Raw genomic sequence first — 21,140 nt, 5'->3', positions numbered from 1 at the left:
CTTTGGTGTAACAAAGTAAATTAATCTTCCCTCAATCAGCAATGCATAATCCTAACTCTCCAGGCCTTTGTCAAGAATATGAACTCAGAATCTCCTTTTCTGTTCTTATAAAGGTCTTCTGAGAGAAGTGATATTTAGGAATGTTCATCTAAGGAACATAGTATCCCTAGTTAAGGTAATTCAAGTTCTACCTTTGGATCAAGCTAGACCAAAAAGTTTTTTCTTTTCTATAATGAGAATTATCTAAGTTTCTGTTGTTATCCTTACTGCCAGGAAGTTCAAAGCCAAATTGCCAGCTCTATCAAAGCAAGTATAAACAATATAGAGAGATAGTATATTTGCATTTGTAGTTTTTCTTGAATTTGATCCTTATTTTATCAATATATTTATACATCTTGGGGTGTCTATTTGTAAAGAGGTAGAGTGTAGATAAACACATTTAATTCATATCTCAGGAAGAGTCTGTTCAGAAGACTGAAAGGTGATCCCTCAACATGAAATTCATAAATCTTTTTTTTGTGTGGGCTATCAAATACAAGGAATACATTTATTTATTTGATAAAGAAAACATGAGAAAAGTGGGTTGGAATGGGCTCAGACTTATTCTCAACTCACCACTGGAGTCTTGGTGTCTGTGCCAACAGTTCAGGAATCAGCAGGCTACCTGGAGATGGTTTATAACAAGAAGTACAAAACCCAAGGCTCTTCTCCAACACCCCTCTGGTCAGTGGAGAAAGCCTGCAGTGAGGCAAGAGGGAAAGTTGTGCCATTCTTCTCACCTCTCTATCACCATTTCATCTTCTGCTTGCTAACCTTGATGTAACTTGAGAGCTGTCCTTGCTTCGGCTGTGCAGTCCAGAAGCAAGAACTTCATCTGGGAAACTTTTCGTGTTATGCACAGGGGTTCCCCCCAGGACAATCCTCACTCCGGGAGTGGTGCGGTTCAGGTTATAAACTGTTAGAGCCTCTTCATAGGTGGCTCCTCCAATTATAAACACAATGATATCCTGATGTCTGTCTCTGAGTGTGCTGGGGCCTAGATAAGAATACAGGTTTTCCTTAAGCTTTCCTTTGATGAGATGGTCCAGGTTCTCATGTAAGAAAGGCTGATGCTGAGCATATACATTTTCTACTCCCTTCAATCCTTTGAGGAAATGTTTGGTAATAGCCACAGCGTCTTTGGGGCTGAGGTCACTTCCTCTGACCCGTTTACCACCATATTCAACAACTGTAGACACAAGCTTTCAATACTTCTCAGAAACACCTTTATTCCTAAGGTCCATCATAATCCTGGTAGGCTATTGCTGCTGTGTCGCTCATAATGTAGAGGATAAAGCATCACCAGGCTGCACGCATCAAACTCTGTCACTTTGGGGTTCTGCAGGAGCCTCTTTACATTCTGGAGAGCACTAGAATGTTCATTTTGACAGGCCAGTTCTTGCTCAACCTCCAAAACCTCCAGCAGATTCCACTCACTGACCAACTGAGACAGCTCTCCAACCACTGTCATGTGCTTTGATACAGTCCCAGACATCTTCTTGAATTGTGGGTAATTCTCAACAAAGGCCTTTATGTCTGCTATTGATTCTAGTTTTTGCTGTTCTTTTGGTTTCTTCTTCTGAAAGTCTTCCATGAGATTCTTTATGTTGCAACCAATCTCAGCAAAGTTCAGGTACATATTGTTAGTGTAGAATTCATCATTTTCAGCAGATAGGACCACCTCTCTCATGTCTTTACTGATCCCTGGCACTCTGGAAAGATCAATCCGATTGTTGTTTATGCCCAGTAGTTCATGGACCATGGCCTGATATGTCCACTGGTTTAGCAATGGGGTGATGGCATCATCGCAGCGATCTAAAATAAGTAGCAAGGGAGGAACCTCAGTCTGCCGGAATTCAAACAGTTCATATTCTTTAGTTATCATTTGCTTAACATTCTGCAAGTCTCTTTGCTGCCTCTGATGAAAGCTGGTAATGAATCATGGGACATTTCTTCAGAGATAAAAGCAACTCAGTCCTTGAGTTGCTCTGGATAGTTGGACTGGATCCCAATTTCGACCCTGGCAGCAACCCAGAATATTGAGGGAAAACAAATGTGGATTCACAGCAATGTAATCACCATAAAATTCCTGAACCTCAGCCACAACTTCCTGTTCATCAGGTTCAGCTAATGACTTCACATTACTCTTGCTGATCACATTACTGAAATAAATAAAATATATACTGTATTTGGGTCTTCAGAGTTCCTGAATCAGATAATCCACACTCTCCTGCTAGTGTGGGATGGTCTCCTGCAGAGGCAGAGGGTGGCTGTGGCTCACCGTGGGGGCAAGGACACTGGCAGCCTGATAAATCTTAAAAATGTTTTTTAAAGACTAATTAAAAAAATGTTTTAAAATTAAAATGGGTCCAAAAATGTTATCCTCATTCACTCACTAGTTTAACGACATTAACTAGTCTATATTGTATATCCCAATACATTAAACAATAAAGATTGTTTTAGCATTGTTATTGTCTTTTAATTGTAAAAACCATATCTCTGGTTTTTGCTATATGTATCACTATGTATTGTAAAGTTTAGCAGATCCTCATGTCAATGGCCAGGAAAACTATCCCTAGCATAGGAGATAGTTGTAGCAGGTGCGAAACATCTTATAGAGGACTTTGTTTTTCATTTCATAAAACTTTATTTGATTAAAAATTTGCCTTTTCTGTGTACACTGGAATGCTTTATTCCCTATGCATTTTACAGAGTTACAATCTCTCATTTTAAATATTACCCCAAAAGTAATTTCAGAAAAAAAAAAGGTTTTTTGAAACTAAACTTGACTTTTAAATAATCATATGGACAAACAACTCTCAAACAAAATTGGATTAATAATATTTCTTGCCTGCTTAACTACATGACAGATTTCTTGTCCCAGTCCCCTTTCTCAAAAGAAACATCATGTGGAAACTAAGCTAGAGAAAAGATTCTTCCCTAAGGCAGTTAAGGGAAAGGGAAGGGCCAGAAATTTCTTTGGCAAACAATTATATGCATAGCCATTTGTGTGTAACTGTTTTGCTTCAAGTACAGTACACTCTTTGGAGGGAAGGCGAGATGTTGTTCAGAGTGGGAGTGGTACTCTCCAACCAGCTGAAGTGCAGGAAGTTATCTACAGCCTCTTCCTCATGCTTGTGGCTGCATCCTGGAATCAACTCTGCCAACCCTATGAGTGCAATACCAGGTTAAAAGCCAATGCTAGTTTGGCTGAGATGGTCTCTTCCACTGCAAAACAATGGATAAGATGGGACTGAGAAACAACCACTACATGATGACATTCAATAAAAAAAGGTTTAGGGGAGATAAAAAACGGATTTCAAAGACAGGGACAGATAGGCTGGTGAAAAACAAATCACATTTTTGCTAAGAAAATTAGATAAAGGAGAGTGACAGAATGGTGATAGCTTGTTCCTCAGAGGAGCTCTGCATGATCTCTTTTTGCTGAAATAGAGGCCAAAGGTTAATTAATTATATTAATGCTTTTTGTTTTCTCAGCTTAAACAAACTAAGGTGCATGGGTACCTTCAAAACAATACATGATAGGAGGAAATGGATCCACAAATGACAAAATAGCTATGTTTACTCTGATAACTAGCTCATTCACTAGTTTAACATTGGTCTGTTGTTATGTACAACCCAATAAACTGGCCAATGAAAGGATTGCTTTAGCATTACAGAGACATAATCTAGGTATAACTTTGAGGGTTTCCGTAAATTAATCAGATTACTATCCTTAAGCATCCATGCATTGATATTATCAGGCATAAAAGAACTTGGTTCAAGCCAGGGGACTTGAACCACCCATGACTAGCCACACTGGCACTATACCTCTTTAGCATACTCATCCTTGTGGCCATCAGATGCTTCATTGCTATGACATTGCTAAATATGTAAAGAACTATGGAATGGTTTGTTGGTTGGTAAAAATGCCTGTGGTCTAGTTGCTATTTTACTAGTTATGCAATGTGACATATCTACTGTAGGTTTCTAAGAGACTTGAATCCACAAATATATTCCTCCTGACTCTGCTTCCACATTGCACAGAAGGACACAGGTAAGACAGATTGTCGTATCTCAGAAACAAAGAGGTGGATAACTCTGAATACATTTTCTTCACACCATAGTTTAGGGCAAAGGATTGCAGAATAAAATTTATGATTTCAGAAAAACAGTATAAAGAAAATAAATATTTGAATGAAAGACAAATTTTTGCTCTAAGATACTATTTTTCCCTCTTAGAGATCAATTAATTTAAAACTGATTGGCTCTAAGAATGACTTTTTTTTAATTTTGAATTTTGTTTTATATTTTTTTTTATACAGCAGGTTCTTATTAGTCATCAATTTTATACACATCAGTGTATGCTTGTCAATCCCAATCGCCCAATTCAGCACCACCATCCCCACCCCCCCATGGCTTTCCCCCCTTGGTGTCCATACATTTGTTCTCTACACCTGTGTCTCAACCTCTGCCCTGCAAACCGGTTCATTTGTACCATTTTTCTAGATTCCACATACATGTGTTAATATATGATATTTGTTTTTCTCTTTCTGACTTACTTCACTCTGTATGACAGTCTCTAGATCCATTCATTTCTCAAAAAATGACTCAATTTCATTCCTTTTTATGGCTGAGTAATATTCCATTGTATATATGTACCACCTCTTCTTTATCCATTCATCTGTCGATGGGCATTTAGGTTGCTTCCATGACCTGGCTATTATAAACAGTGCTGCAATGAACATTGGGGTGCATGTGTCTTTTAGAATTATGGTTTTCTCTGGATATATGCCCAGTAGTGGGATTGCTGGATTATATGGTAATTCTATTTTTAGTTTTTTAAGGAACCTCCATACTGTTCTCCATAGTGGCTGTATCAATTTACATTCCCAACAGTGCAAGACGGTTCCGTTTTCTCCACACCCTCTCCAGCATTTGTTGTTTGCAGATTTTCTGATGATGCCCATTCCAACTGGTGTGAGGTGATACCTCATTGTAGGTTTGATTTGCATGTCTCTGATAATTAGTGATGTTCAACAGCTTTTCATGTGTTTCTTGGCCATCTGTATGTCTTCTTTGGAGAAATGTCTATTTAGGTCTTCTGCCCATTTTTGGATTGGGTTGTTTGTTTCTTTAATATTGAGCTCCATGAGCTGTTTATATATTTTGGAGATTAATCTTTTGTCTGTTGATTCATTTGCAAATATTTTCTCCCATTCTGAGGGTTGTCTTTTCGTCTTGTTTATGGTTTCCTTTGCTGTGCAAAAGCTTTGAAGTTTCATTAGGTCCCATTTGTTTATTTTTGTTTTTATTTCCATTACTCTAGGAGGTGGATGAAAAAAGATCTTGCTGTGATTTATGTCAAAGAGTGTTCTTCCTATGTTTTCCTCTAAGAGTTTTATAGTGTCCGGTCTTACATTTAGGTCTCGAGTCCATTTTGAGCTTATTTTTGTGTATGGTGTTAGGGAGTGTTCTAATTTCTAAGAATGACTATTAAAGACATACCTTGAGTGCATGAAAGGCTCCATTCAGTGGATAATTTTGTATAATGTTTCATTCCTCCTTCTTTCCCTGTTATTCTTCAAATTGCTATTAAAAGGTAAGTAATATCATGAAATTTGATGATACACACTGTTAATACTCTTTGCGTAGGGTGAATGAAGGCCTTTTATATAGGAAGGAAATAGTTATGGTTGTATTTTGACCGACATCCACTCATCCTCTATTTACGTATCCTTAGACTCTGGTTTTCTATAATTTCTAGCTTATATTCATAGGGTTTTTAAAAAATTCATGAAAGCCCTCTCATTTTTTTTTTTCATTTACATGTTCAGGTATACATAAACTTAAGTAACTAGACCATATGAAGGATTTATTTGAGTTTGGAGTCTGGATTTTGGTAAAGAGAAAGAGTCATGGGGTTCTGTTAAAATGAGTCTGACAAGTCTTGGCCCAAAGTCACTCTGAGGAAGAATATGTCTTCCTTTGAAAGCAAGAGTATAATCAATATTTTCATAAAATATTAATATGAAGTAGAATATAGTATGTCAAGCCAGTATTAACATTTCATTAGTGAGGATTTCATTTTTTAAAGGCTATATAACAAGAACAGATTAATCTCATAACCTGTAGGTTTTTAATTCATTATTGTTTCTTTATTTCTGGCTAAATTGTACTTTCAAGTGAGTAGACAGAAACATGATACTATATATTAAGTAACTTCAAGTAAATATCCATGTTATTCTTCAGTGTTAAGTGATCTCTTGGCTAATAAAAAGGGTAGATGTGATGCTCTCTCTAGTCCTAAGTACAGTGTGCCCCAATGTAGAGGTTTCTTGAGTTACTGTTAGAGAATGATTCCAATTCTTGGCAGCCTAATCCCACACTTCAGTACGGATCCCAACTTCTACATCTGTTCAGATGAGCCATTGGCTAAATGGCTGTGTTAGAGTATTCAACAATATTTATTTGTCTTCTTTATGGTGATTTTTAGGACTGGTCATACATACCCCCTTCCTCCTTCATCCTCTCTCTCTTTTCCATGCATATTTTTGAGAGCCCATATGTCTTAGGAATAAAGTTACTGTCTGTTAAGAATTCACAGTCTGCTGGGGTTGAGATAAAAATAAAAAATTCTAGTACAATATGATAAGCGTTATGATACCATGAGAACACAGAGGAGAAACACCTTATCTAGTTTATGGGGATTAGGGGAGGCAATTTAAAGATTATACCTGACACAAATACACAGATATTTGCATATACATGTGTTGGCACACATTTTAAAAAACTAGGTTATTATCATCTCAGAAATAAGATAGTAATGCCTCAGTGTTGGCTGATATGCCTGTCTCCACCATAGTAAAAGAAACACACTGTCTTAATTGTGGGTTAATATTTGCAAACTACTTGACTTTTCTAGTAAAACTGTGGCACATAATTTTGAGATATTAATGCTTTTCTAATCTCCGCTGTATTTTCAACAGCTGACTTATAGTAAATACCAAAGTAAAACTTTTATAATATGCATGGTAGAGTGGAAAGCATGTCAGACTAGTTTTAAAAAAAGTAGGTGTTAGTCCTATATAGAGGCATTAACTATGTGATTTTGACCAATTTAACTTAATTAAACCTCAGTTTCTTCATTGGAAACATGAAGAAGCTTAGCAAGATGATTTAAAAAAAGTTTTCTTCTAGATTTAAACATCTGACTTTTATTGAAAAAATCTGGTTTATATTAACATTTTGAAATTATTATAATCAGAAGACAATAGATTTTAAGTTCCCACTCCTAGGAAGTGCTTATATTATTGATGTTCTCTCCCTCCCTATAAAATTTGACTTCATCTTACTAGTCACACAGTTCCCATCATACTAGCCAAGACTTGTCAGACTGGTTCTAGTTAGATCATCAGTGACTTCTTTCTTCACCTCAGTCTAGCCTACAAAGTTGCTGATAGAGCCTGGATACACACACTTGATGGCAGACCTCGGTCTCCACAGGACCATTCCTCGCTGGTCAGCAATGTATCGGTGAGTTTTCTTCTCTTTTCCTTTGTCTTAAGTTAATTTGCTTAAAGTGGCATGAACCACACCAAGGAATGTGTAGATCTCCAATTTATTATTTGCTTAATGTGGAAAAATACTTTTGATATTTAACATGAAATTATGTCAAGAAATAGGTTTCTCTTCTTTCTATACTAGTGTTCCCTGTCCTCTTGTGACCCATCCCAAATGTTTATGTACTTTCAGAAGAGCTCAACAAAAGATAAAGGCACATGGTGTTTAACAACTGTCTTTTAGTTTGTTTTGTTTTGAGAAAAATAGAATGTTTTTAGCTTCGGTTTTATTTGTCTCAAGTTTATTATATTATATTATATATTATATTATATTTAATACTCAAAATTATACATGAGAAAAAAATCTAAAACCATGAAGATCAAACTTACACTTCTTTTTGTAAGTAAATAGTATAAACTAAAAAATATATATATATGTTTTAAAAGAACAAGAAACAATTTAAGAAGGCAATGTGATTAAATTATTATAGTTGGATTTTTAAAATAAATCCAGTGATGTACCTGGTCAAAATCAACTTCTCTAATAGAGAAGTCATAATTATTCTGAGGTTGTTTTCTTTAAAAGTTAGAAACTAAACAGTAACAAGATTTCAGTGTACCAGTTTGGGCTCTGAAAATAATTTTATCTTCATGTTAAAAATTCATTTTCTCTGATTGAGATATTGGCATGCTCTTTTTTGTTAATTTCTGTTTTGAGAAGAAAACAGTTTGAAAAGTATAAAGCTTCTAATGGAATCTTAATAGTGAAAAACACTCAGGCTCTGTAGTTGATAGGAAGAAAGTTCTACATAGTCCTCATGAGAAATTTAATACTCTCTATATTTGTTGATGAATCAACTAAGAGCGACAGACATCACAAATTAAATCAGACTTTTCAAGGCTTCCTGCCTTCTGCAAGTACTTCTCTATAATCCATGATGGTTTTGTACCCTAGCCTTTTTACCTAGATTATCTTTAAGAATATTACTATAGAAAACAGTGCTTTTATTTAAACATATAATTTCTATCAAACTCAAGATTCTAAATTGATTTCAGGCTTTGTCTATGCTAAATCTGAGTGAGTCTGGAGTTTGTGTAGGGGAGTTATAATTTGGAGGTATTGGAACGAATTTTCCTGAGTATAGTCTCTAATTTGAAGCAAAGATGTTTTCAGTCTTGCTTCAGAGTAGATGGAAGATACCTCTCAAGGAAAAACAAACAAACAAAAAACTCCTTCCTGATCTAAAACTTGTATACAAAGTGGAGCATATCGATGTTTGAGTCAGCCTAGGAGATGTTCAGTGAATGGGCTAGAGTGAAAAGGGATTAAATTTATTAGCACATTTGCTGGAATAAGTGTACCAACAAGAATGCTTTGAAAAAAGAGGTATATTGAGATATATAGGCAATTTCTTTTTAAAGCCATTTGCTCATAACTGGGAAGGCATACCAGAAACAGGTGGAGAGTTTTATCAAATGGCATGTTCCTTCCTCTTTGACCAAAATTTTGATAGCCCCTTCCTCACTCCACCTGTTCTAAATGAAAACCACTATGTTAGAATTTAAAGGTTAGAAGAAAGTTAGACCAGGTAAACATTATTCTTCAGATGCTATCATTTTCTCCAAACTGATTTTATACTATCCTTTGAATATGAAGAAATCGACACATTAATTTTATAAAAACACATACAACAGAAGGTTAAAGAAGACTTTTTCAGGTATAAGTTTATAGGGAAGAGATTTGAGAAGAGAAGAATATATTTATTAAATATATTTATTATTGATAGGAATGTCTGCCAACTGTATTCACCAGCAACCACTGACAACCAGCAACCACTGACAGCAGACCAAATTTGTAGACATTAATATCTACACACGTTTAGATAGATGAAGGTAAACTGAGTAATATTCAAATGAAACAAAATGGACAACTTTAATTTTTACTTCGTAGGGTAAGCATTATCTCTCAACATGTGACCCATGGACCCCCTCCATTAGATTCACTGGGTACTTATTAAAAACAGAAAAGTCCAGCTCCCATCCAAGAAATTCCCGTGAATCTCTGGTTGAGGCATGGGAATTGTATTAAAAGTTACACAAGGTAATTCTTATTTACTGTACAGTTTGAGAAGAACTGATACAGTACAAAGCCATAAAAAACAGGAACTTGTAAGATAGAAAGAAATTAAAGTGGAAATGAAATAGGTCAGTTTTTGAAGTGGTAGCTTTTTGTTTTATTTAAACTGGTATAATTATACCTCAATGGGAGGTGTTCTCTCGCAGTTTACCTTTTCCTCCAAGGGAGAAGAGTAGTCATTTATGCAACATAGTGATGATTAAGGAAAAGAGGCTAATTTCAGAATGTCTGGAAAACTGAAGGGAGGATACAGACATAATTTGGGTAGTTTGTGTCAGACAGGGAGTGTGGTCTTATTTGGATTAAGAATCTATTTGTTTACAGGGAAAAATCTCAATGTAAAATTAATCTATTGTAGCAACCTCTTCCTTTTTGCCCTGAAATTAGTCAGTAGATAATGATACTGAAGGGTCCCTCTACTGAGGTGCAGGTCCAGAGTTGCTTTATGATAGTGTTCCAAGCGTTTAATGCTGTGCCTCACTTCTTCAGCTAAGATCAGTCCTGGTCCATGTAACAACTTTTAATGAGTTCTCATTGTGTACTAAGTTCTGTATGGAAGAAAACTTTGTTGAGCACCTATTATGTATTGCACATTTTGTAAAATGTTATCTGATTGAATTTTGGCAATACTTTGAGAAACCATTATTGTTATCTCTCCTTAAAAAGATGAAATAACTGCAGCTCAGATTGTCCAGGGTTAGTAAGTGTTGGATCTAGAACCTGACCTTGGCATTTCTGGCTTTAAAGTCTATGTTCTTTCTACTGTAACACACTGTCTTATCATGTGTGGGAAGCTAAAAGAAGAGTCTTTGGAAAGTTTGCCCTCTAACAGAGAAATGGAAAACGTGCACACATGCATATACACACACAGAGAAAATGTGTATGTATGTGTAGGCATACATGTTTATATAATGTATAGGCAAAGAAACAGGTCAATACAGGTTAATATGAAAGAATGCACATATATGCTGACGAAGGAAGGGTGGTGGTATAATTTTACTTTGATTGACAGGTCTTTACAAATGTTTTGAAGAATGCACAGACTACCGTTATATAATTTTCTTAAAACTGTCTCTGTATTTAAACAAGATAAGAACATGACCTAACTTTTCCGCACTATCTCAAAGGTGATCAGTGACTGAGAGTACAGCACGTCAATTATATCATCACTGTTTTCTAAAAAAGATTGCAACATTTGCTATTGTGTGAAAATCAAGTTCATCTTAGTGCAGCATTTTATGGAAGGAATTCATCAGTCTGTAATAATTATAACTGTCTAGTGAACCTTTGTTATTTTTTCATTATTGTCTGCTTTCCTCCAAAAATATAATTGCTTCAATATAATAAGGGAATAAATAGAAACATTCAAGAAAAAAAGCAACATCATGTGCTTCCTTGTCAGCACTGAGATTTATAATTATGCCTGATGTTTTTGTGCCTGAGGATGGGGCTATTGGGCAGTTGTGGAGCAAGTCTTCTAAGATGGTCGGTGGTGAAATGAGTGCTCTGTCTGCGTTTCATGGCTTTATCAGGGTTAGATTTTAGAGGAACTCCACTAAGTACATCTCAAAGCACACTCCTTTGGACATATTCTCATCAAAGATGGTGGATAAGAATTGTGGAGAATGTTCTCACAGTTTCAAGCATAATTTGATAGGTTTGAAATGAGTGGATTAGAGGGTAGGAAAGTTTTAAGAGGTTGAGGAAAAAAAAATGCGCTGCAGACATACCAGGTCATGCCAGAACCTGCAAGCCGAACCTTCTCCCAGGTACATATATGGCCTGAATGGTTGAGCAATTTCTGAGAATTTTACAATAGTAATTCTGAGAAGATAGAACTAAGTTTAGGGGAATCCAAAGTATCAGTCACCATTAAATTCTATCTTGCAGTCTTTCAACCTTTTATCTGAAGATGTCAGATGATGTCTTTTTTTTGAAGCTGCAAAAGCAAATACAGAAGGATTTAGCACTCTGTTTAAAGTTGAGCTATGATTCAGTGCAGAACAAATAATAATTGCTATCATTTGTTTCACATGTACTGTGTACCAACTACTGTTCTAAAATAGCATGCACATTTAATCTTTATAACAAACAATGGTTATATTATTATACCCATTTCACAGATGAGGAAACTGAGGCTCAGACAGTATTTGCCTAGAGGTGATAATGGCAGAACTGGGAATTAACCCTGGTCTATCTGACTCCAACCCATGCTCTTAATCACAATGCTATACCATCCCCACAATTCCTCCTTTATCTACCTAGGTGATGCTACTGCTATGCTGACTTAACTGTCTTATTGTGTTAAAAGATATAAAAGTTATATTTACAAGGAACAATGTTATTGTTCAATGGATAATCTTCTAAGTAGACCTCTGAGGATTGTAGACAGGAAGCATCTCTGTGTTCTATAAATTAAGGGATACCACAATCAAAGATTAGGTAGTTTGCATGTGGTCACAGGAATGGGTGAGTCAGTCAATACTAAAGCTTGAATCTGTCCTCCCAGTTCACCTGTGTACCAAGTCCAATGTTGTCAAGTAGAAGAGTTAAACCAACACAGGTGTCTACCTGACCCAGGAAATATTGTTATTGTTATTACTATTACCATTTGAATTTGTATAGAATTATACGGACTTTTAAAAATTGGTTATTGCACATTAAAAGCTTAGCAGGTCACAGCAAAATTCAGAGAGGGCACATGTAGTAGGATATATATGTATATACACATATATATGTTCTTTACACATAATTCCAACATATATTCTTATTTGATACCTATCAACAACTGTGAGGCAGACAATTTTAATATTATCATGATTTTACAGATAGGAAAACCAAAGATTAGGAAGACTGAGATTTCCAAATCTCTGAGTAAGTGATTGGTAGAACTGGAGTTTGCCATACATTTCTAACTCTGGTCCTGAACTTTCTAATACTCCCTGCTGCCTCCACTACATCATGATCCCTGGAATCACAAGTGTTCCCCTTGGTTAAGCAGAGATAACTTTCCTTTCTCTTTAAACAATTAGCTTAACCCTTGTGTCTCAACTTTCCTAGTCCAGAAAATACCAAAGATAATAAATAATACATCTAAAATATTTCAAACCAATCTTTCAAACCTTACAGTACATTCAAGTTGTAATTAAGCACTTGGATATATATTACTGGATTCAACAGCAAAGCTAGATTTGGGATTCCTTTTTTTTTTTTAACATCTTTATTGGAGTATAATTGCTTTACAATGGTGTGTTAGTTTCTGCTTTATAACAAAGTGAATCAGTTATACATATACATATGTTCCCATATCTCTTCCCTCTTGCATCTCCCTCCCTCCCACCCTCCCTATCCCACCCCTCTAGGTTGTCACAAACCACCGAGCAGATCTCCCTATGCTATGCGGCTGCTTCCCACCAGCTATCTATCTTATGTTTGGTAGTGTATATATGTCCATGCCACTCTCTCGCTTTGTCACAGCTTACCCTTCCCCTCCCCATATCCTCAAGTCCATTCTCTAGTAGGTCTGTGTCTTTATTCCCATCTTACCCCTAGGTTCTTCATGACCTTTTCTTTTTTCTTAGATTACATATATATGTGTTAGCATATGGTATTTGTTTTTCTCTTTCTGACTTACTTCACTCTGTATGACAGACTCTAGATCCATCCACCTCACTACAAATAACTCAATTTCGTTTCTTTTTATGGCTGAGTAATATTCCATTGTATCATCTGACACCGGTCAGAATGGACATCATCAAAAAATCTAGAAACAATAAATGCTGGAGAGGATGTGGAGAAAAGGGAACACTCTTGCACTGTTGGTGGGGATGTAAATAGATACAGCCACTATGGAGAACAGTATGGAGCTTCCTTAAAAAACTAAAAATAGAATTACCATATGACCCAGAAATCCCACTACTGGGCATATACCCTGAGAAAACCATAATTCAAAAAGAGTCATGTACCAAAATGTTCATTGCAGCTCTATTTACATAGCCTGGACATGGAAGCAACCTAAGTGTCCATCAACAGATGAATGGATAAAGAAGATGTGGCACATATATACAATGGGCTTCTTAAGTAGAGTTCTAAATCCTTGCACAAAACTGTATATGTCATGGCTGACCATTGGCTTGATGTATAGATTGTTAGAGCTAAAAAGGTCCAAAGATGAGTAGTTTTACACATTTTCTTTACCAGTTGAATCCCTTTCACACATAAGCCTAATGCAAACCCCTGCTGCGTGGAGCAGTGTTGCTCTGGGTGGAGTGGGAATAAGGCTTGGGAGCCTCACCTGTTCCATCTTCTCCTTATCCCCTTAGTCACATGAGGCAATTTGAGGGATTTTTCAACCTGTTTTGAAAACAAATTAATTCCTCATTATGAAGGAGGAATAATGACAAAGCCAACATTTGCTGTGCATGTACTGTGTACTTGGTATAATGCCAATTGCTCCATAAGCGTTATTCCATTTAATCCTTAGAAGAACCCTATAGTTAGGTTCTATCATTATCCCCATTTATGGGAGGGGAAATGTAGACTTAGAGAAGGTGAGTAACTTGCTTGGAGCCATCTAGCTAGTAAGAGGTAGAGCCGGGGCGAAACCCAAGCTGTTTGACGCAAAAGCCCAGACCTATATCCACTAAGCAAGAAAATAGAAGTCATTTGCTTAAAGTCGTAGAACTTTTTACAATGAGATCGTCGATGAAAACTTGGTCTCCTTATTTATTAGCATCAGATTTATTACTTGTATCTCAAAATTGTGCAGCTAGAAAATATTAAGTAAAAATATTTTATTAAGTAAATATATTTCTTGAATGTCTTCTTCTCCCAAAGATAATTACATAAAAAATCACAATTTACTTTGATTGCAACTAATCTGTTTTGCATATTGCAATAGTATCAGCTTAGATATGAGTGACAGGAAGCTTAGGATAAAGTGGCTTACATAAAATGTCATTTTATTTCAGTTTAATGTAAAACAAGTCTGGAGATAGTCAGGTAGGGGCTGATAGGGAGGTTTACCAAGTAATTAGGAATCTAGGCTTCTACTGCTGTGCTGTCCTATCAACATGAACATATATCCTCCCAATCATGGTTTAGTATGGTTGCCAGAGCTCCAACTAGCACATCAGGATTCTACTCACTGGAATAGAGACTCCATTGGTCAGAACTTATATTCACAGGGAGAGTCATGGATAAAGGACATTATTCTATTTTCCAGGGGGCCATATGCTCAACCAAAAATCAAAGATTCTATTATTAAGGAAAATATTTGGGATAGGCACATATGAGTCTGTAGCACAGACATGCTTAGTTCGAATGATGAGAGGTATATCCTGTTGTGATGAACAGTAGGCAGATGAATATATGGGTCTGAAGTTTAGACAAATAATCTGTATTTATAGATTTGGTAGCCATCAGCATTTAGATATGAATTAAAGACATGGACATTAGTGACTGAAAATATTTAGCCCTTTTGGATAAAATAATACTTTTTAAAATAAATTTATTATTTTTGGCTGTGTTGGGTCTTCGTTGCTGCTCACGGGCTTTCTCTAGTTGGGGCGAGAGGGGGCTATTCTTCATTGCGGTGCGCAGGCTTCTCATTGCGGTGACTTCTCTTGTTGTGGAGCACGGGCTCTAGGCGCACGGGTTTCAGTAGATGTGGCACATGGGCTCAGTAGATGCGGCACATGGGCTCAGTAGTTGTGGCTCATGGGCTCTAGAGTGCAGGATCAGTAGTTGTGGCGCACGGGCTTAGTTGCTCCGCGTCATGTGGGATCTTCCTGGACCAGGGTTTGAACCCATGTCCCCTGCATTGGCAGGCGGATTCTTAACCACTGCGCCACCAGGGAAGCCCTAGATAAAATAATACTTTTATAATTTTATGGTATTTGCACAGTAAATTCTACCTAATTCTAATATGAATCTGAGCATATTTCACTATGTTATTATTAAAATGCCAATATATTAAAGTATAATTAAGTAAATATATTTATATTAAGTAAATATATAATGATCAACTTCACAAATTTGTGTTCCATCCAAAAGTTAAGACTCAATACTTCCATTATATTATAGGTCAACAACTGAGGCAGGAAATTCATTAGTCAAGAAATCCCTCTTTTGGAAGAATAATACAAACACTAACAAGAGTCAATACATTTCCAGTTGTCTCTCATTGCTAAATTAATTCAGATAGGGTTTTATTATATACAGAAATTTCTAGATTATCTGAGGGATTCTTTGTGTATGGCTTACAGTACTTGCCAGGGAAACAGCAGCCAGGAGGACACCACACAGTCTAGCACATGTTGCAGCTGGCACACTCCAATTTTAAGGCCCATCAGTGGCTTGCACAAAATGCAGTTTTACAAGTCTAGGAATTTTAAAACTGGCTTAGGATGCAAGTAGTCAAGAAACTTAATGACTTCCTCATATGAAACTTGGATTATTTCAAATGACTTGCAGACTCTTAATTTGACCATTCCAAATGATCTGGCATGTAACCATCAGAAAAATAACGTGAAAAATTATGTTAAAGTTGATTGTTTAAAAAATGCTAAATTTTAATTATAATAATGTTGAGCATTTTTAGGTTATTTGAGGCATGGAAGGCGAGCTTTGGTGGAAACTAAAGAGCAGCTAGATCAATTAAACTTCTCATTGTTTTCTAACAAATGAAGAAAATGAGAGCATACTTTGCATGATTTAAGTTGGGGGTTACAGGATGCTGGAACTTCCGTGATGTTGAATATGCTCTCAGATTTCTCATCTGAGAAACTTAGGACTTAGATGAAAGGACTTAGTCTTTCAATAAAAGTTCTAAGATGGAGACACAGGTCACTAGTCTTCCAGTTCAGAGTTATTTCCACCATATCATGCCAACTTTCATAAGAGGCATCTAGACAAAGTCATGAGAAAGATTTGGTAGAAAGATATCTAATGTTACAAAACAATTTCTGAAAGGGAGTGCTATACATTAGCAGCTTCAAGAGTGTCTCTAGCTCAGGTTTCTCAACCATTTTTTCTTCTGACACAACAGCCACAACATAGTCACACACTCCCTGTTAATGTTTTTTTTTTCCTTCCACATTTTAAAATGCATACAATTCCCTACGACTAGCTGCAACGGTGTCTCTTGTCAACATTTTTGTGGGAAACTGCTGCTTTTAAAATTGCTGACTCAGATCATTTTGACTTATTATCTTGAACTGCAAAGAGTGTGAAGAAAATAAAGCAAATAGGTTAGTGTAATTAAGTGTTAAAGTAGCTCACTTTATAATTCTATAGATCCATACCTAATTACTTAATAATATCTTTAAACTTTTTGCACCCCATCTATCTGTGACTGTAAATTTCTAGACGTCAGGCAGAGTGCCAACCTAAATCTCAGTTTGTAGTTTCCTGTGACACATCATATCTGGCTGGGAACTTAATAAAGAGCTAGATGATAACACAGTGGAGACCAGAGACATTCATTACAGTTGAATTGTCACTAATAGTTATATAACACACATGTCCAATAAAAGCCTGATGATACCATATTTGTAATCACAAATTCCTTTTAAAGTAGGTGGGAGGAAACATATTATCACTAGAGTTTTATGGTTAGTTAAATATAGGAGTCGTTAAGCTATGGGTTTTACCTAAGTTAACAGTTAGTGGTAGGGTTTTCTTTCATTCCCAATATTTATTAAAAACTTACTATTGCACTTAGTAATACTATGCTTATTAAAAACTTATTATGGTACTAAGTAATAATATATTTTTATGTCTATGATTCAACTTTTAGGTACTTTATAATGTGAAAGTGCCACACAGAGCCATTTCAATAATTCGCAAAGTGTTGTCAGATATTTAAAAACATTATCTTAGAGCGTGGTATAAATAATTTCACACTGCTTCCCCCACATAAAATTGTTTTTATTGAATAGTCATTGGTGCCATTTTCCAGTATTGAGGGGCATACTAAGAGTATTATAAAACTAATTTTTGTTTCTATGCTAAGAATATTGTGGTGAATAGAGTCCATGATATTACACAGTATTCTTTTTATTAGAATCTGAAAGAATTGTATTGTGGCTAAGTAATTGCTCAGTTTTAATCTTATGGGTGACATGAAGAATGTAACTGAATAGGGTTTAGTTGTTTTCTTGTTTAGTTTTGTTTAGTTTTGCTTTTGAGTTCGCTGCTAGAAAGCTACAAAGTTTGTCATCTGACTTAAGGAAATATCTAGATAGGAATTATGACATGTAGTTTTAGTACTCTTCTCATTTTGTGTTTTCACTTATGTTTTGCTTTATTCTTGCATCTCTATGTTTAATTTAATACCATATATGTAAATGTAATTTAATACTATATATCACTTTATAATTATATAAATGTAAATATATATCTTTATAAGCTACCTTAAATCAGTCTAGAACAAGGTAGAATATAAATAAAAACATTTAGAATAAAAACAATGAGTTTCCCACCATTTGTCTTGGTGCTATTAAAAGAAAATGGAAACAGTTGTCTGGTAATTAGACTACCACCTTGTTATGATTGTAACTTCTCTTTGAGAACTATTCACAGTTATTATGGTAGGGAATGCAACCATAATTCAGTCCAAGGGCCTGGCTGATGCTATCAGACACTTTATAGGTATGTTTGTATAACAGTGGACACGGCAGCAGTAGGCTATTTGTAATTTATTTTTTGAATTGTATTTTATTTATTTTTTTATACAGCAGGTTCTTACTAGTCATCAATTTTATACACTTCAGTGTATACATGTCAATCCCAATCTCCCAATTCATCACACCATCCCCACCCCCCCCGCCGCTTTCCCCACTTGGGGTCCATACATTTGTTCTCTACATCTGTGTCTCTATTTCTGTCCTGCAAACTGGTTCATCTGTACCATTTTTCTAGGTTCCACATATATGCATTAATATACGATATTTGTTTTTCTCTTTCTGACTTACTTCACTCTGTATGACAGTCTCTAGATCCATCCACATCTCAACAAATGACCCAATTTCATTCTTTTTTATGGCTGAGTAATATTCCATTGTATATATGTACCACCTCTTCTTTATCCATTCATCTGTCAATGGGCATTTAGGTTGCTTCCATGACCTGGCTATTGTAAACAGTGCTGCAATGAACATTGGGGTGCATGTGTCTTTTAGAATTATGGTTTTCTCTGGATATATGCCCAGTAGTGGGATTGCTGGATTATATGGTAATTCTATTTTTAGTTTTTTAAGGAACCTCCATACTGTTCTCCATAGTGGCTGTATCAATTTACATTCCCACCAACAGTGCAAGAGGGTTCCCTTTTCTCCACACCCTCTCCAGCATTTGTTGTTTGTAGATTTTCTGGTGATGCCTATTCTAACTGGTGTGAGGTGATACTTCATTGTAGTTTTGATTTGCATTTCTCTAATAATTAGTGATGTTGAACAGCTTTTCATGTGCTTCTTGGCCATCTGTATGTCTTCTTTGGAGAAATGTCTATTTAGGTCTTCTGCCCATTTTTGGATTGGGTTGTTTTTTTCACACACACACACACACACACACACACACACACACACACACACACACACACACTGTATTTTATTTTTACAAGAGCTAAATTAACTGACACCAAGCATTATAAATGGATGACTAAAACAAAAGCAACAATGATTGCATTTACCAAACACAAAACACACTCAAACTATGTCATAATATTGACATTCAGTCCAGTAATCCTCCACTGTAACAGCTCCTTTACTTTGCAGTGAAAATTGATTTGTATATTTTTTGCCTCTGACTCCTGGTGGGGTTTTTTTGTTTTATTCAAACAGAAATTCACAAAAATTATAATCATCCTCATCAGTTCACTCAGTCCCATGTAATTTTTTTTTCATCTTCATCTTTTGTTAGCACTTTTATGAATTCTTCAGTTTTCCATTAGAGTTCTGAAAATGCTTATTCATTCAGTTCAGCAGTATAGTCAGTTACCAGAAACCTGTACTTGTCAGAGTCTTTTCCATGAATTCCTTGAAGATGAAACCCATTATAGGAACATATTTGCAAAAGCATCACAGTGGGTTGTTTGTTTTTTTAATATTGAGCTGCATGAGCTGTTTATATATTTTCGAGATTAATCCTTTGTCCATTGATTAGTTTGCAAATATTTTCTCCCATTCTGAGGGTTGTCTTTTCATCTTGTTTATGGTTTCCTTTGCTGTGCAAAAGCTTTTAAGTTTCATTAGGTCCCATTTGTTTATTTTCGTTTTTATTTCCATTACACTAGGAGGTGGATCCAAAAAAATCTTGCTGTGATTTATGTCAAAGAGTGTTCTTCCTATGTTTTCCTCTAAGAGTTTTATAGTGTCCAGTCTTACATTTAGGTCTCTAATCCATTTTGAGTTTATTTTTGTGTATGGTGTTAGGGAGTGTTCTAATTTCATTCTTTTACATGTAGCTATCCAGTTTTCCCAGCACCATTTATTGAAGAGACTGTCTTTTCTTCATTGTATATCCTTGCCTCCTTTGTCATAGATTAGCTGACCATAGGCGTGTGGGTTTATCTCTGGGCTTTCTATCTTGTTCCATTGATCTATATTTCTGGATTTGTGCCAGTACCATATTCTCTTGATTACTGTAGCTTTATAGTGTAGTCTGCAGTCAGGGAGTCTGATTCCTCCATCTCCATTTTTTTCCCTCAAGACTGCTTTGGTTATTTGCTCTGGTTCTGTAAAAAGTGCCATTGGTAATTTGATAGGGATTGCACTGAATCTGTAGATTGCTTTGGGTAGTATAGTCATTTACACAATATTGATCCTTCCAATCCAAGAACACGGTATATCTCTCCATCTGTTGGTATTATATTTAATTTCTTTAATCAGTGTCTTATAGTTTTCTGCATACAGGTCTTTTGTCTCCCTAGGTAGGTTTATTCCTAGGTATTTTATTCTTTTTGTTGCAATGGTAAATGAGATTGTTTCCTTAATTTCACTTTCAGATTTTTCATCATTAGTGTATAGGAATGCAAGAGATTTCTGTGCATTAATTTTGTATCCTGCAACTTTACCAAATTCATTGATTAGCTCTAGTAGTTTTTTGGTGGCATCTTTAGGATTCTCTATGCATAGTATCATGTCATCTACAAACAGTGACAGTTTTACTTCTTCTTTTCCAGTTTGGATTCCTTTTATTTCTTTTTCTTCTCTGATTGCCATGGCTAGCACTTCCAAAACTCTGTTGAATAATAGTGGTGAGAGTGGACATCCTTGTCTTGTTCCTGATCTTAGAGGAAATGCTTTCAGTTTTTCACCATTGAGACTGATGTATGCTGTGGGTTTGTCATATATGGCCTTTATTATATTGAGGTAGTTTCCCTCTATGCCCACTCTCTGGAG

The 21,140-nt window shown here is 35.8% G+C and overlaps 1 protein-coding gene and 1 pseudogene across 1 annotated transcript in view; one reads left to right on the top strand and one right to left on the bottom strand.

Annotated features, from left to right (window-relative positions):
• Positions 1–527: 527 nt before the first annotated feature.
• LOC137223019 (vacuolar protein sorting-associated protein 45-like) lies at positions 528–5,753 on the bottom strand (annotated as a pseudogene).
• A 1,711-nt stretch (positions 5,754–7,464) lies between these two features.
• Positions 7,465–21,140, top strand: part of TMPRSS11E (transmembrane serine protease 11E) — a 50,964-nt gene continuing 37,288 nt past the window's right edge. The window contains exon 1 of the mRNA XM_067736189.1: positions 7,465–7,575. Coding sequence (XP_067592290.1) covers positions 7,523–7,575 — 53 coding nt within the window. The 5' untranslated portion in view covers positions 7,465–7,522. The remainder of the gene's footprint in view (positions 7,576–21,140) is intronic.

This window comes from Pseudorca crassidens, chromosome 4 (assembly GCF_039906515.1).
Source record: "Pseudorca crassidens isolate mPseCra1 chromosome 4, mPseCra1.hap1, whole genome shotgun sequence".
NCBI lineage: Eukaryota > Metazoa > Chordata > Mammalia > Artiodactyla > Delphinidae > Pseudorca > Pseudorca crassidens.
This window is presented reverse-complemented; position numbering and strand designations above follow the sequence as displayed.